The sequence below is a fragment of the Trichosurus vulpecula genome, chromosome X, assembly GCF_011100635.1.
Source record: "Trichosurus vulpecula isolate mTriVul1 chromosome X, mTriVul1.pri, whole genome shotgun sequence".
In the NCBI taxonomy this organism is placed as follows: Eukaryota; Metazoa; Chordata; class Mammalia; order Diprotodontia; family Phalangeridae; genus Trichosurus; species Trichosurus vulpecula.
Genome location: NC_050582.1, coordinates 730,847 through 746,515, shown reverse-complemented (window position 1 = coordinate 746,515; position 15,669 = coordinate 730,847). Strand labels below are relative to the sequence as shown.

At 50.7% G+C, this 15,669-nt stretch overlaps 1 protein-coding gene across 2 annotated transcripts; it reads right to left on the bottom strand.

Moving 5' to 3' along the window:
• Positions 1-9,091: 9,091 nt before the first annotated feature.
• Positions 9,092-14,771, bottom strand: LOC118832926 (complement factor properdin). Of its 2 annotated transcripts, XM_036740322.1 has the most exons (9): positions 14,062-14,771; positions 11,520-11,615; positions 11,192-11,342; positions 10,795-10,970; positions 10,531-10,701; positions 10,254-10,445; positions 9,728-10,093; positions 9,536-9,647; positions 9,092-9,356 (listed from the first exon to the last, which is right to left on the bottom strand). In XM_036740322.1, exons 2-9 carry the CDS (start codon positions 11,605-11,607, stop codon positions 9,191-9,193), a joined length of 1,422 nt encoding a protein of 473 aa, XP_036596217.1. In that variant the 5' UTR covers positions 11,608-11,615; positions 14,062-14,771; the 3' UTR covers positions 9,092-9,190. The 2 variants fall into 2 exon arrangements, with proteins under 2 accessions (XP_036596217.1, XP_036596216.1); XM_036740321.1 differs by lacking the exon at positions 14,062-14,771 and having other exon boundaries at positions 11,520-12,297.
• Between the last annotated feature and the right edge of the window lie 898 nt (positions 14,772-15,669).

Below are 15,669 nucleotides of genomic sequence, written 5' to 3'. Positions count from 1 at the left end.
GAAGAAATCAAATTGACTATATGGGGGGAGCACTGGTGACAGTGGGACAGGGATCAAGATGAGCCTGCAGTAGCAGATGATCCTCGAGCTGAACCTTGAAAGGAGCTAATTATGGAGTCCAAGAGGCCCAGGTGAGGAGAGAGAGCATTCCTGGCTCCTCAAACAGCCTATGTTTTAAAAACCAAGAAGGGAGATGGGAAAGTCACCAGAATGTGACAGTGCAGGAGTCTGAATTTTATCCAAGTGGCAAGAAGGAGACACCAAAGCTTCTTGAGCAGGTGACTGGAAGGCAGTGGTGCCTTGGATGATAATAGAGAAGTTGGGAAGAGGGGAGGGCATGAGGAACAAGATAACATGTTCAGTTTTAGATACGGTGAGTTTCAGATGCCTAACAGACATCCGGCCTACTAGACATCCAGTCTATTGGGCGTCTGGTCTACTGGGCGTCCAGCCTATTAGAAACCTGGTCTACTGGGCATCTGGTTTACCAGACATCCGGCCTACCAGACATCCGGCCTACTAGACATCCAGCCTACTGGGCACCCAGCCTACTGGGCATCCAGCCTACCGGACATCCGGCCTGCTAGACATCCAGCCTACTGGGCATCTGGTCTACTGGGCATCCGGTCTACTGGACATCCGGCCTACCGGACATCCAGCCTACCGGACATCTGGCCTACCAGACATCCGGCCTACTGGACATCCAACCTACTGGACATCCAGCTTAGTAGGCATCCGGTCTACTGGGCATCCAGCCTACTGGGCAACCAGTTGGAAATGCCTAATAAGCAGATGCTGATTCAAGACTAGATCTCAGGAGAGAGACTAGGGCTGGCTATCTAGACCTACAATAGTTGAATTCATGAAAGCAGATGAGTTAACCAAGAGAGTGTGTGAAGAAAGAAGCAATGAGGACCCAGGAAAGAACCATGGGGCACCTACAGAAAGGGAACCATGGGTGATGATCCAGCAAAAGAAACTGGGAAGGAATGGCCAGACAGGTAAAAGGACCACGGGAGAGCAGCATCACACAAACTCAAGAATAGAGAGTATCAGAAATGGACAGGCAGCAATGTCCAACACAGTAGAAAGGCCAGAGAGGTTGAAGACTGCACAGAGGCTATCAGATCTGTGAAGAGATTATAGATTATAAAGAAATAGCCTTGGGAGAGCAGGTTCAATTGAGTCCTGAGCTTGTAAGTTAGGCTGCAAATGTTGAGAAGAGTGAGCAGAAATAAGGGCAGGGAAGAGAGATCAGTTTTTCCTAGAAGCCGGGATCTGGAAAGATAGAAAGCTACGGAATGATCTTTTGAGGGGATGTCAGGATCAAGCGAAAGTATTTTCTTGGTAGGAGAGACCTTGGCATGTCTGTAGAGGCATCATGGAAAGAACCAGCAGGGGCACAGTCAAGTGACAAATTACAAAGTATGGAGATGACAGGAGGGCGTGGGATGAGAGCACACGTGGCAGAGCTGGTCCCAGCCACCTCTTCATCAAAACTAGCGCCAAGGATGAGAGACTAGGAGGTGATGCCAAGAGGCTTGGCAGGGAAACTAGTCAGAATAAGTAACAAAGCACTCTACAGACAAAGCCTTACTTGATCCTCACAAAATCATTTTTATAACTAGCTCCGTTTTACAAATAAGGCAATGGAATGTGAAAGAATGGCTTGCCCTAGTCACACAACAAAGAAGTATGTCAGGCAGGATTCGAATTCAAGGCTTCCTGACTTCAGATCCAGAGTGCTGTCCACTACACCAATCATACAGGATGGAGAAAAAGATCTATTTTCTGTTTTAAAATGATCATTGCTATCTTGTGTTTTCCACCACTTTCATGTCTGAGTACTATGCCACTTCCCCCTTGCTTATAACAAAGAACAAGAAAGAAAAGACACAGGATAAAAGCCAGTTCAGCAAAACAAAGCCATGCAACAATAAAGTCTGATGCTTTCCCCAATGTTCCACTGCCCTAGTCCCTCATCTGTTTCTCTGAATTCATGTGCCCAGTTATGGCCCGGCAGTACTCTGTTCTATGTATGTGCTGTGTTTGTTCAGCCACTTTTTTTTTGGTGCCGTGACTCAGATTCAAACCGAAAGCCATTCTTTAATCAGTAGGTACCCACTTTGTTTCCAGTTCTTTGCTATTAATATCTTGGGGTCTCTGAGACCTTTACTTTTGTCCCTGACCTCTTCAGGCTCTGTGCCTAGCACAGTGACTTCTGAATTAAAGGGGAGCGTCAGCCTTTGACTTTCCCCTACTTTTTAAAGCATAATTCCAGGTTGCTTTCCAGAATGGTTCCTCAACACTGCCTAGTTTCATCTTTCACCATCTTGGCCAGTTTGCAGGATGTAGAGCGAAATCTTATCGTTGACTTGATCTGCATGTTTCTTATCCTTGGGGATTGGGAGCATTCTTCCTTATGCTTGTTAATAGTTTGTAATTCATCTTTTGACCATTCATTGAATGGCTCTGGTTGGTGAGCATTTCACTTTATCTTACCTCATCTCCAGCCACAAGACCATACTACCTACCACCATCCATCCAGGACCACCATCTTCCTTGTCCAAAACATTCCTCCCTGGCCACTGCTCCATTATCTTGTTGTTTCCACGTCTCGGAATGGAAGCTCTTGGATTATCTTTCTGGCTTGTATTTGTGTGCCTGGCATTTAACTTAGCACAGGTTCTGGCACAGAGTAGGGCACCAGGCCTAGAGTCAAGAAAATTCATCTTCCTGAGTTCAATCCAGCCTCAGATACTTCCTAGCTATGTTACTTCACTCTGTTTGCCTCAGTTTCCTCATCTGTAAAAAATGAGCTAGAGAAGGAAATGACAAGAAAATTGCCAAGAAAACCCCAAATGGGGCCATGAAGAGTCAGGTTTGACTGAAAAGACTAACCAAACTAATAGAGATAAATGAAAAGCTCTATGGGTGGGTTCAGAAAGCAACTGTATGAGAGGTGGCAAGACAGAAGCTGACATGAAAAGATGTTGCAGCTTTTGGTGGACAGAAAACTCACTATGAGGAAGCCATGTGACACAGCAGCCCTGAAGGCTTGTGTGATTTGGCTCTAGCCAAATGAACTCCCCCAGATCCCATCGCTGCCATCCTTCTAGGAGCTGCTGTGGCTGACAATTCATCTCCCTGAAGGGATCTAATGATGAGGCTCTGGGGATGTTGCCCAGTTGGTCCTTGGATCACCTTGGTTAGAAGTGTCAGAGCTGGAACTCTGCTGGACTAATCTTCACAAACCCAGGGTCTGACCAATCTCTTGAAAGTCCTCAATGGAGGACTAGAGTGGAACCTCTGGCTGCCTTAATAGAACCAGGACCTGAATAGAATAGAAATCGTGCCCAAAAAGGGCAAGTCAGTGTAGTATCCCACTCTTCTCCTTGGCTTGGGTAGATATGGCACACTAGGCCCAGTTGGGGCACCCATCTCAGAAAAGACATTGGGGAAGAGAAGGAAAGAAAGAGAAAAAGTGCTTAGAAATGCTTCCTATGTGGTAGGCACTGTGCTGAGTGCTTCACAGACATGTCATTTGATCCCCACAACAATCTCAAGATGAGGAAGCTGCTAGAAAGTGTCTGAGGCTGGATTTGAACTCAGGCCTTCCTGACTCCAAGTCCAGTGCCATCTCTAACGCTAACCCAGTGCTCCATGGCTTTACTACCTAACTGCCCCTAGAATGGACTGCCTTGGGAATGGGGAAGTCTCTTACAGAGGAGGCTGGTTATTGTGAAGGGAACCTCCGTGCAATCCTGTAACCAACCTTAGACAAAGCAGTCCAGTTCCTATATATCCTAGGCTGTCTCAAAACCTCAGCACCACACAAATCACAGGGGTGGTAAAGGAAAGAGAAGAGGACTGAAATGGAAAAAGAGCAGGTAAGACCTAGGAAAAAAAGGATCAAGAATTCATCCACGGGGTGGGGGGAGGGGCCGCAGGGCCCTAGGTTAGAACTGGTTAGAGGACTGGCCCCCACTGGAGTCAGGAGGACCTTAATTCAAATCTGGCCTCAGACACTTACTAGCTGGGTGACCGTGGCCAAGTCACTTAACCCCATTACCTCAAAAAACAAACAAACAAAAAAGAATTCATCCAAGGAAATTATAGCGAAGGGGGTAGGAAGAAAGCCATCCCAGCCCACTGGCTCCTTGGCCTTGCCTCTTCTCAGAGGCCATCCCCTCTTCCTATCCTCCTCTCCCCACTCCATAGCCCCCACCTTGGCTTTGAAAACACTACCAGAGGTGGGGAACATGTGGCCCTCTAGGTTTTCAAGTGTGGCCCTTTGACTGAATCCAAACTTCACAGAACAAAGCCCCTTCCTAAAAGGACTTGGATGGCACCCAAGGACCTAGAAGGCCATGTGGGGCCTCAAGGCCACAGGTTCCCTGCCCCCAAACACTCTCCTGCTACTCTAAGTCAAACTATTCTAGCTCCTCTTCCTTGGGCAGGGACTCCCTTGACAATTTCCTTTGCTCCCAAGGATCCATCACTACCAAGCTCCAGCCAAACAACTCCAACGGCCTCCAAAGGACAATTGCAGCTGGATGTCCCTCTGGCAAGTCCACAAGAGTGTCAGCAATGGAGCACCCCCATGTCCACAGGACTCAATCTCAGTCCAGACCCCAGGAGACTCTCCTTCAGAAATGGGCTGGGCTGACAGCCCAGAATACTATCCCCAAGAGACCTTGGAGACAAAACACTCTCATTTTATATAGGCCCAGACAGGGGAAGGGATCAAGGTCACAGAATCTTGGAGGACCTTAGAGAGCAAATATATTTTGGAGATTAGGAAACTGAGTCACATATAAGTTAAATGACTTGCCCAAATTCATATAGGTAATAAGCAGCAGAATTTGAACCTAGGCCCCATGACCTCAAAGATAGTGCTGTTTCCACTAAGAGAAATGATTATCTCCCTCATATTAATAAACAATTATTGAATTAGGACTAAGGTTTTTCCCACTTTCTATTTCCTCATTCATTATTCCATCAGCATCTGAAGGACATGGCTGATAATGAGATTGGATTTAACACTCTCCTTAATCTTGTTCAGACAGCGTCCAACTGGGCAAGTTTAGATCTGATCAAAAGGTCAAGAGATTTGAGTCTGGGTGAATTCCAGCCCATTGGGTTCTACTCAGGCTTTGCCTAGGTCGCCCGAGCTGGGGACATGGGGGGGAAGGGGGTGGTTCTGGGAGTAAGACTGACCTAATCAAAGGCCCATCCTCCAGCCCCGCATTAGAATAGACCCACCTTCATTAGAATATTCATGATTCTTATTAACAGCTAACCAATCAGAGGTGACTGCCAGGCTGTCAGGAACACCCACTCTTCCAAGGGCTTGTGTCAATAGGCTGCCGTGATTCACCTTTGGTTCATGAGAGAAGGCTAAAGGACTGCTCTTTGATTAATTATTCACTAGTCATAATTAATAAAATCATTAATTCCCCGAAATTCTGTCTTTTTTCCACGTCACACCACCACCCCATATTGTGTAACCTAATCCCATCATTTTGCAGAGGAAGAACCTGAGGGCAGCTTCTGAAATAGTTGGAATAACCCCAGGTACCACCTGAGCCTCCCTCCCTGCCATGAGTCACTCTCCGGAGGACAAAAGTGAAGTCCTGAGAAAGAAGAAAGTACTGAGGAGCCCAGCACGGCTGCCTTCCCGAGGTTAGGGGAGACCCGGCTCCGCTGGTCCAATGGTCTCATTTCACTGAAGACCAAACTGGGGCTTGGGGGGTGGGGTGGGGAATGAGTGTCCAAGTCTAAATTCAAATCTCTCTGCTCCAACTTGAACCTTCTTGTTCATCTCCGACTCCCCCGCAGTAGACTCTCAGTAAGTGTTGACTTTTGAAAATCATTTTTATTGATATCTCACCAGAATTTCTCCCAGTATCCCCTCAGTCCCAGAGAACTATTCCATAGAACAAATCATATGTTTTAAAGAAAAAGAGGAAAATAAGCAAAACCAATCAACATGGCAAAAACAGCTGCCAATGTATGCACTGCTCCCTAGCCACAGCCCGAGGTGTTAGGGGAGCTGTCTTCTCCTGTCTCTCCCTCATGCTTGGTCTTTGTCATGCCGCAGCATGCACTTTGGGGTGTCTTCTGTGTGTGGTGGCGGTGTCGTACTCATTGTGTACATTGTTTTCTGGGCTCTTGCTTCCTTCCCTCTACATCAGTTCATGAAAGTCTCTTCATGCTTCGCTGTGTTCCTCACCCATATCCTTTCTTACCGCACAGTAATATTCCATGACCTTCATGGACCACTATTTGTTTAGCCACGCCCCAGTAGGTGGGCATCAACTTTGTTTCCAATTCTTAGCTATCATGTAAAGTGCTACTGTAAATTTTTTGGAGTGTGTGAGAACTTTCTACTTATCTATGGCTCTTTGGGGTATCATCTCTAGGTCCAAAAGGATATGCACTTTTTAGTCACTTGATTTACATAATTCCAAATTACTTTCCAGAATGGTTGTACTGAGTTACAGCTCCACCAACAATGCACTAGTGTGTTTATGTTCCTACAATCCCGCCGACATTGAGTATTCCCATCTTTGGACATCTTTGCCAATTTGCTAGGTATGACATGAAACCATAGAGGTGCATCGATGTGCATTCCTCCCATCATTAGTAGTTTGGAACATTCTTTCCTATGGTTGTTAATAGTTTGCAATGGCTCCTTCAAGTTCATCCGTTTGTATTTTTTCACCACTGATTAGAGCTTGGTAAGGCATGAGTAGTGATAGCACAAGGGGACTAGGGATTCAAGAGGAAAGTAGAATGTGTCCCTGAACTTCCTGGGATTGGTAAAGGCAGAAAAGAGACACATATAAACACTATAAATACAAAGCTCCACCCCAAATGTCATTCGAGCACATCCCTCCTCCAGACAGGCTCATGGGATCCAACTGCTTAGAGCTAAAAAGGCTGGCAGAGATGTAGTCCAACCCAATCGTTTTGTTAATGAGGAAACCCAGGAAGTCTCCAAGGAAAGGGACAAAGCTAGGATTCCACTTGGGGTCCTCCAACTCCCAATCCCAAACCCCACCCAGGCTGGTGACAGACTACAGACAAATCTTCACAACCAGAAGATCTCTTTATGAGTCCTGGCTCCAGCCCTTTCTAGCTGTGTGACTGTGGCCATGTCACTTCTCCCTCACTTTCCTCACCTGTAAGATGAGGAGAATGCTAATGGCCCTAGCACTGAACAGAGCCCAGGGAGTCAGGAGGTCTGGGAACCAATCCCAATTTGGCCACTTAAGTGGTATCTAACTAAAGCCCCTTCCAGTTCAAAATAGGATCCTTTGCTCCCTCATCAGCACCCACAAGCTCTCATTTGAGCCACCCCCAGGCCAGAATGGCACAGGGCACCACAGATCACCAGGGTCAATTGTTTCATTTGACAGTGGGAGAAGCTGAGGCTCAGAAAGGATGTGGATTTATCCAGGGTCGCAGAGTCAATCAGTGGCAGAGTGAGATTTGAATCCAGGTCTCATGACTACAAATTCAATGCCTTCTCACTGGCAGAGGATGTATTTGTGAGAGATGAAGTGTGAGAGTTAAGAGGAGTGGGAAGGAGGAGGGGCTGAGGGGGAGGGGAATGAAAAGGAGGAAATGTAGATGGGGGAACAAATCAGTTGCAACTCAATGGAGAGTTCCCCACATCAAAGTCCTACTTTCACCTCTCCCTAGTAGATCCTTTATTCCACTCTCCACAGCAGTTGTTGGAGACCTTCTCTTCTCTCACACCTGGCACCCTCTCACTAAGGACCTTTACCCTCCCTGCAAGATCCCTCTTCTCCCCCATGCTACACGGCACAAGATCTTGACATCACCTCCCTCCCACCCCAGCAGCCATTGGCTCCTCCTTTCTTTCGGGTTCTGGCCATCCCACTTGGCCCCTTTGCTCCTAGACCCTTCCATCACTTCCATATTCAACCTAACTAGCTACTGGCACTTTCCCTGTTGCCCTTAAAGGCAACCTTAGCCCTTAGACCTTCCCACCCCCACACACTCTCCTTCTCAGTGGAGCCTCCTTTAAAAGACAAACATGGAGAAAGGCCTTTGTTCCCATTTCCTCTCCTATCAATCCTCAGCCTTTTGGGATCTCCTCTCCATCCCATCACTTGACTGAAAGTGCTCTGTCTCCCAAGTCATCAGGCAGCTCTTGAGGCCCAAATCCCATGGCCTTCTCTCAATCCTCATCTTTCTGGACATTGGAGCCAATCCTCTCCTGGTTCCTCCTGCTCCTGTGTTACCATCCATGTCCCACCCTTAATGGGGGACAGGGTGGCTAGCCCAAAGCTTGGTCCTGGGACCAAGGGAGAAATTCTGGTGAGATATCAATAAAAATGATTTTCAAAATTCAACACTTACTGAGAGTCTACTGTGGGGGAGTCAGAGATGAACAAGAAGGTTCGAGTTGGAGCAGAGGGATTTGAATTTAGACTTGGACACTCACTCCCCTCCCCAGGCTCCAGCTTGGTCTTCTGTGAAATGAGGCCATTGGACCAGCTGAGCCTACAAGCTCTTCCCACAGAGATCTCTGTATCCAGCTCCAGGCTCCAGGCTCCTCAACCCAGCCTCACCAAATGCCTGCAGGTCATTCATTCCCTTAACTGTCTGTCTTAGAAGGAGCTCCAAGGCACCCTTGCCAAAAGCTACCTCCTACACCAGGCTCCCTCCACAAACTACCATTTTAGACTATCATGTTTCTCCTAACACATGCACTGGATTGAGAGCAGGGAGAGCGGGTTCTGACTTTGTCTCCAGACCCCTGGTACCCAACACATAGCGGGGATTAATAAATACTATTCGACTGATTGAGTGTGTGTGTGTGTGGAGAAGTAGGATGCACAGACCTGGCTTTCCTCAGTAAGCCACTGCCTATGGCCTGAGCCTGGGAAGGATGCGGGGATCACTCCTCCCTGCCCCACCTCCCCCCTTCTCATGCACAAAACACACACACACACACACACACACACACACACACACACACACACACACACACATCTCTAGGCTCAGATCAGACCCGACCTGCCCCTCTCCAGCACCACTCCCCTCAAAAGTCAGATTTTCAGCTGGGAGACCTTGGTTTATTGGGGGTGGGGCTTAGCAAGCCTCAGTTCTATGGGGCCTCTTCCTGTCTGAGCGAGGCACACAGGATGCTGAGTCAGGCTCCCTCTGCCAGGGGGTCCGTGCAGGGCGGGGGGTGCAGACAAGGCTTCTTCTCCTCCACCTTCCCCCTTTGCCCCTGAAGCTCAGAGCAGCGGGGCCTGGGGCTTCCCCAGAATGTCACATTCTTCTCCCCTTGGCCTTCCACCATGGTCATCGTGGGCCTAGATCATATATGGACAGTGGTTCTGAGCCCCCTAATCTCTTTCAGCCTGAGCCCTAACTAACTGTCCTCCCATAGTGTCTCAGCCCCACCAGCTGGCCAGTGCAGGGAGGTGCTAGGCAGGCCCCAAGAAGGCCCCTCACCCTACCCTCTCCTTCTTGAGATACGTCCCCCACTCACGGGTAAGCAGGCAACTTAGCCATGCAGTGACGCTGTCGAGAGCGGGTGGGAAAGGGCCCACAAGGGGGTGTGCAGAGACCCCAGGGTCCCCAGGCTGTCCAGTAGCCATCCACTGAGCGAGAAAAAGAACAGGGCAGGGTCAGAATCTTACAAGATGGTCCCACCCAGCCCAGCCAGGAAGGGGGCACTTACAGGGGCACAGGTGGATGTTGTAACAATGGCGGGTCTCCTGGAAGCGGCCTGTGCAACGCCGGCCATTGTGGAGCCGGCCCTCACAGACTCGAGAGCGCTGCTGCTGGCCTGGCTTATCCTGACACGCGATGTTGGAGATGGGGAGCCGGGTACAAGTCTCCCAGGCCCCCCAGGGACCCCAGTGACCATCAACTGGGCAAGGCTGGCCCGTGTTACACAGGCCATCCCGGGTTGCATCTCCAGCACAGGGCGCACCACCATGCTGAGGTGGGGGGTGGTTGCAGAGACGCTGTTCCCGGGTCCGACCCAGGCCACAGGTCACTGAGCAGGGGCTAGTAGGCCCCCAGGGGCCCCAGCCCCCCTCCACTGTAGAGACAGGAGCAGAGAGGATAAGTCTGGCCACAAGAAGAAGGGACAGGAGGGAAAGAATGATGGAAAAGAGGAGAAAATGATAGGAAAGAGGGGTGTGGGGAGAAAGGGAAGATGGGCCCAACCCTGATGGACCTTAATTCCCCTTAGTACATACCAGGGCAATGTAGGAGGCCTTTACAGCCCTGCTGCTCGTAGGCCTGGCCAGAACAGGGGTTCCCTGGGGGCTGGACTGAGGGGGCTGGAGAAGAGCACGTTCTGGTTCTGCGTTGGGTAGGGCCCTGGGGTCCCCCGTGACAGGAAGCTGAGCAGGGTCCCCAAGGACCCCAGGCTGCCCAGGCCCCATGTGCTGAAACAAAAAGGAGCATGTCATGTACAGCCTGTCCTTCCCAAGCATGTGTCTAGGGCAGGGCAGGGCAAGGCAGGGCACTCACTGGGACAGAGGGCCTCTGTATCACATGGCTCAGTCTCAGTTTCCCCACCAGAGCAGCTGCCCCCACACTTTGGGGCTGGTTGGTCACAGGCTCTTCGGCGGCTCCGCAAACCCTGGGCACAAGTTACGGAGCATGCAGTCCATGACCCCCAGTCAGACCAACCACCAGCCTCTGAGGGATAGACAGACAGGGAGACCCGGGATTAGAAGCCAGGTTTCATCTCCTTATTCCTTCCCATTGATGGTTTCCCTGGGCCTCACTCACCTGGGCAACAGTCCTGGTCCTGACATGCCCGTAGCTCCCATCGAAGGCTCCCAGGCTGCCCCTCCCCAAGGCACAGGCTTCCCTGGCCCAGGCAGCGTTGATGACGCAGCTGGGAGCCCTCTGTGCAGGACACAGAACACGGGGACCAGGCAGACCATGGTGACCATCGAGGGGCCCTAGGGCATGAAGGTTTGGTCACTGGGGTAAGACTCTTCCCCATGAACCGTCTTTCCCATCTGGGTTTCTAGCTCTGCCTTCTCTTGTCTAGGTGGGTCTCGGTTCTCCCTTCATGTTTCCCGCCCTTTCCTTTCCCTTCCCTCCCTTCACCCCTCTCTTTGCACTGCCTATATGCTCCCACCAAGAAGATGGTGGGATCATGGCCCACACACCCCCTCACCCGCAGGCCTGGCAGGTTTGGCTCCCTGGGATCTGGAAGCCGTGGGCAGCATTGAGGCAGCAGGCATCCTTGCTGACGCCCTCACCCAGGAGCCCTTGGCATTGGCTGGAAGCCTCCTCAAAGTTGGAGAAGCAACGCACAGACTCCCCGCCTACGCCAGAGAACATAGCACACATGTCACCTACATTGTGGGGAGCTGGGGAGACTGGGCTAAAAGGGGTCCAGGAATGCAGTGCCAATCAGGGAGAAGGAGCTTGGGAGGGAATGTGGGCAGAGAAGAGGAAGAAGAGGGAGACAGGGCCTATGCCAGGGACAGAGTCCAGGTTACCTGCCCTGTGGGGTGAGAGGACCATGATGATGATGATGAGGAGCAGCAGCAGCTTGGGGAGCCGTGGGCAGATGGGGCTGAAGGCCATGGTAACCACTTGGAAGAGGAGGGAACTCCCAGGTTTTAAAGCCCTGCCTCCATCCCCTTTGCCCCCATCTCTGGGTCAGCCCCCTGACTCAGCAGAGAAAGAGGAAGCCAAGTCTCAAGGAGGAAGGAACTGGAGGAAGAACGCTAGAATTGGCCCTTTCCCCAGTGGGGCCCTGAGCCCCTGCCCAGCCGTGGCCCACTCTCTCTGTGTTCTCTGTCTTCTCCCTAGAAGGGTCTCTGTTTGCTGGGATGGTAGCCGCACTGACCACCTCCTTCAGACTCCCTCCCACAAGGTCAGCCTGTCTAAAAGGTTCCCAAGAGTGACCAGGTCAACAGCCTCAGTCACAAGGGAAGTGTTCTGGAGTATGGGAGGAGGGAGAGGCTGGGAAAGGGGCCTCCAGAGCCCTGAGCAGATTCTCCCCTGAAGCTCCTCTAGTACCGTGTCTCTCCCCAAAAAAGCTGGGTTCAAAGTTCTTTTGGCAACCGGATGGAGGACAGATTGGAAAGGAGACCAGTCTAGAGGCTATGGAAGAGGCGTGAATGGCCAGAGGGGGATGGTCCCTTTGGGGCCTTGTGGAGATGGGCTGGAGTTCAAGAAAGAGAATGAAGGTTAGGTTTTGAAATAGTTGTGAGTCATCTGTAAAGAGGAGATGAGATCCATGAGAGAGGATCTCCTGAAGGGAGAGAGAGAGGAGAGAAGGTGGGCCAGTGCAGAGCCTGCAGATAAGAGAAGACAGAGAGCAGCAGTGACCAAGGTCAAGGGGGAAAAGGGGAATAAGAGGCTGAGAAAAGGCCGCTTGATTGTCTCATTCAAGTGTTAGCTCAGAAGCCAGGATGCAAAGGATTGAGGATCCGGGAGAAGAAGACTACATGTGATTTAGCTGAGAAAGAGAAGAGGCATGGGCCAGTGGCTGGAGGGCATGGGAGGACCAAGTGAAAGTTGTTTTTGTTTCAACTCCGGGGGAGTTCTTGGTAGGCTCCAGGAGGCACAAGGAACTAAAATCAGAGACCAGGAGAGGCATGGCCCACTGGGGGAAGAGAAAAGCATCAAGCTGGAGCAGACATTGGCCTGGAGAAGGCATTGAGGCCGGCGATTGAGGGACTGGCCTTGGGTAGGAGAGGCCACCCCTTCCTGCAGCAGTCGGGGAGAGAGAAATGAACAAGATTCATGTTCGCCATAAAGGAACTCAATCCTCTGCCAAGAAAGAGGAGGAGGAAGTGGAATGGGGGGCTGGGGTGTGAGGAAATGCACTTAGTGCAGGCTGGCCCTCATTTACATGAGAAAACAGGAATTTGGAGGAGACCTAGAGTCCAAATCATTATGTAACTCATTTCCTGCACTGATCAGCCCCTTGGGAGCACTGCAGCGGCCAGATGGTGAGTAAGACCTGAGGCTCAGGCCTGACTGGCATGAACATCCCATGGACAAAGGGTCAAAGGAAGACCATGCATACTTGGAACCGGAGAACTATAGGACCTACTGTGAAGGGAAGGGAGTGAAGCCAGAACAGGCACACTGACCTAACAGGGAGTGGAAAGGAAGATTGAGTTTGGCTTGAGGTGGGCAGAAAGAAGATGGAAATACAGAAGATTACCATCAGAGAAGAGAATTGCCAAGTTCACAGATATGAAGGTCTAGGGGTTTAGGGCTACAGTGCTTACGCTGATCAGGTAGAGGTTAGGCTCAGCCTGAAGATGGGAGTCAGAGATGAGGCTGAGCCTGGACTCAGGCTTCAGGGCTCTGTCAGAGTATATCATGGTTCAGCTCGGGGACCAGAGGCAAGGTTTGGTCCCAGGGTGAAGGCTGGATCTGGGGTGGGGGGTTAGAGCACCTAGTTGCCAGGGCCAGGCCTCACTCTTCAGCTAAGGTCAGGGCTGAATCCAGAACTAGGGTCAGTTCTTAACTCCCAAACCAAACCTCAGGGCTGGGTCAAGTGTCATTCTAGCCTCTGGCTTCAGTCCAGGGCAAAGGTCAGGGAATGTCTGAAGGAGGGGTCTGGCCTCAAGTCTTGCTGCCAGGGCTGAGCCTGGGACCCAGATCAGGCTTTATCTGGTGTTGGGACAGTCTTACACTTGGAATCAAAAATTCCATTTCAGTAACACAAGCCCCTTCTGACCATCACCAAGGTCAACAGAAGTCAACAGTGCGACACGGTAACCAAAAAAGGAAGTCTAAGCATAGAAACACAGAGTATAAGGGGCAGGGAGGGGAAGGACTGGCTGCACTTTGGGGTGCCACCTTTTAGCATAGCCACTGAGGAAGTTGGAGAAAATGCAGAGGACAACCAGGAGAGTGATGAGTCACGAGGTCATGCCATGAAGATCAACTGAAGGAAGTGCACACTGGGGGAAACTAGAACCAATGGGCAGAATGAGGAGCAGAGATTTGGACTGGCCAGAGGGCAAGACTTGCCAACAACAAGAGCTAGTCTGGCATGAATGGGCCTTCTCTCACCTCGCAGTCTTCAAGCAGGGACGTTGGACTAAATGCTTTGAACTCGGGGTGTCAGGGCTCAGCCAGGGATCTGAGTTGAGGGGATTAGATCAGAGCTTAATGTGAGACCTTAATTAGATGGCCTTGTGAGGCAGATAAGGGCTAGAAGCAGGGTGATGGTTAGTGCCCAGTACTGGGTTAGAGCACTGTCTAGGGTGTGCAGTAGGGCTCCATTTAAGACCAGGACTTTGTGTGGTGGTGGTAGGGAGAGGAGCCTACTCTGAGGCTGGGGTCAGGATCTGCTATCATTGTGGCCTCAGGTCTTTTCCTGTGGCTGGGGTTCAGCCTAAGACCATATTCAGGCCTTCCTTAGGCTTCGGGTTTTAGTTGGGGTCTGGGTGAGGCCTCATTCTGGGACTAGGCTTGGCTGGCAATTAGGGTTAGAGGATTATCTGCTACCAGGTCAATCTGAGTGAAGAACCAAGTCTAGGTCTAAGGTCAAATACATTCAGGTCTCAGGATGAGGCCAAGTTCAGGGCTCAGCAAACACTCCAGTACTAGGTGGTACAAGAGATAGAGCCCTAGGCTGAATCAGGAAAACCCAAGTTCAGATGTGCCCTCAGGCACTTATTAGCTGTGTGACACTGGGCAAGTCACTTCCCTTTTGTCTTAATCTGTAAATCAGGGATGATAGCCCCGCCCTCCCAGGGTTGTTGTGAGGATTTAATATGATCATTGCATTTAGCACACAGTAGGTGCTATGTAAGTACTAGCTATTAGATCTATATATACATAGATGTGTGTGTGCGTGTGTGTGTGTGCATGTGCATATGGTCACACACAGAACTGCCATGGCCTCCCCCCAAACTTCACCACCACCACACCTTGGTGGGGGAGGGGGGAGAAGTATTTAAAGCAACATTCAGGGATTACACATCCGACCAGATCCCAGGTCCCTCAGTGGGCTACCCAGTGAGAAGGGAAGATCCGTCAGCCACGACCAGCTGAAGGACCTTGGGTGACGGATGCCTGGTTCACAAAGCTACTAGAGACAGGTGGCCACCTGGGGCCCAAAGGCTGAGCCAGCGTGGGCTGGGTCTCCCGCCAGGGAGTCTATCCCAATAGCCCCAGGCCTACTTTTATCCCTCAGGCGGCAGGTCAGAAGGAAGACTGGATGACTTTCCCAATCATCACTTCCAGGTTTAAAAGGGGAGAGGACCACTCCTAGTCACACCCTGAGGGCCAGGATGAGATCTAGGCCCTTTTCCCCAGCAAAGGACCTGGTCTTTCCATAGTCAAAGCAGTTCCTTCTCCTATCCAGCATTTCCTGGACAGCAGCCAAGCGACCTTTCTTTCCTGGAAGTCAAGGCGGGGACATCATTCCCCTCCTACTGGGGGGAAGACATTCTTCTATGGTTGGTTGTTCCCCCATAGCTTGGTGTGGCTTGGGTTTTTTGTCAATGTGTGAGGCGGTTTAAAAGGGAATAAAAGGAAAAAGCAGAGTCAGCTCCTAGCTGCTCGCCCCTGGGGTTGGGGTGGGGGTCGAAGAAAGGGATGCTGGGGCGGGATCTTCCTCTTTTCCATTCAGCAAATTTGGGCCTTGGGGCACCTGCAAATAAAGAAACACCC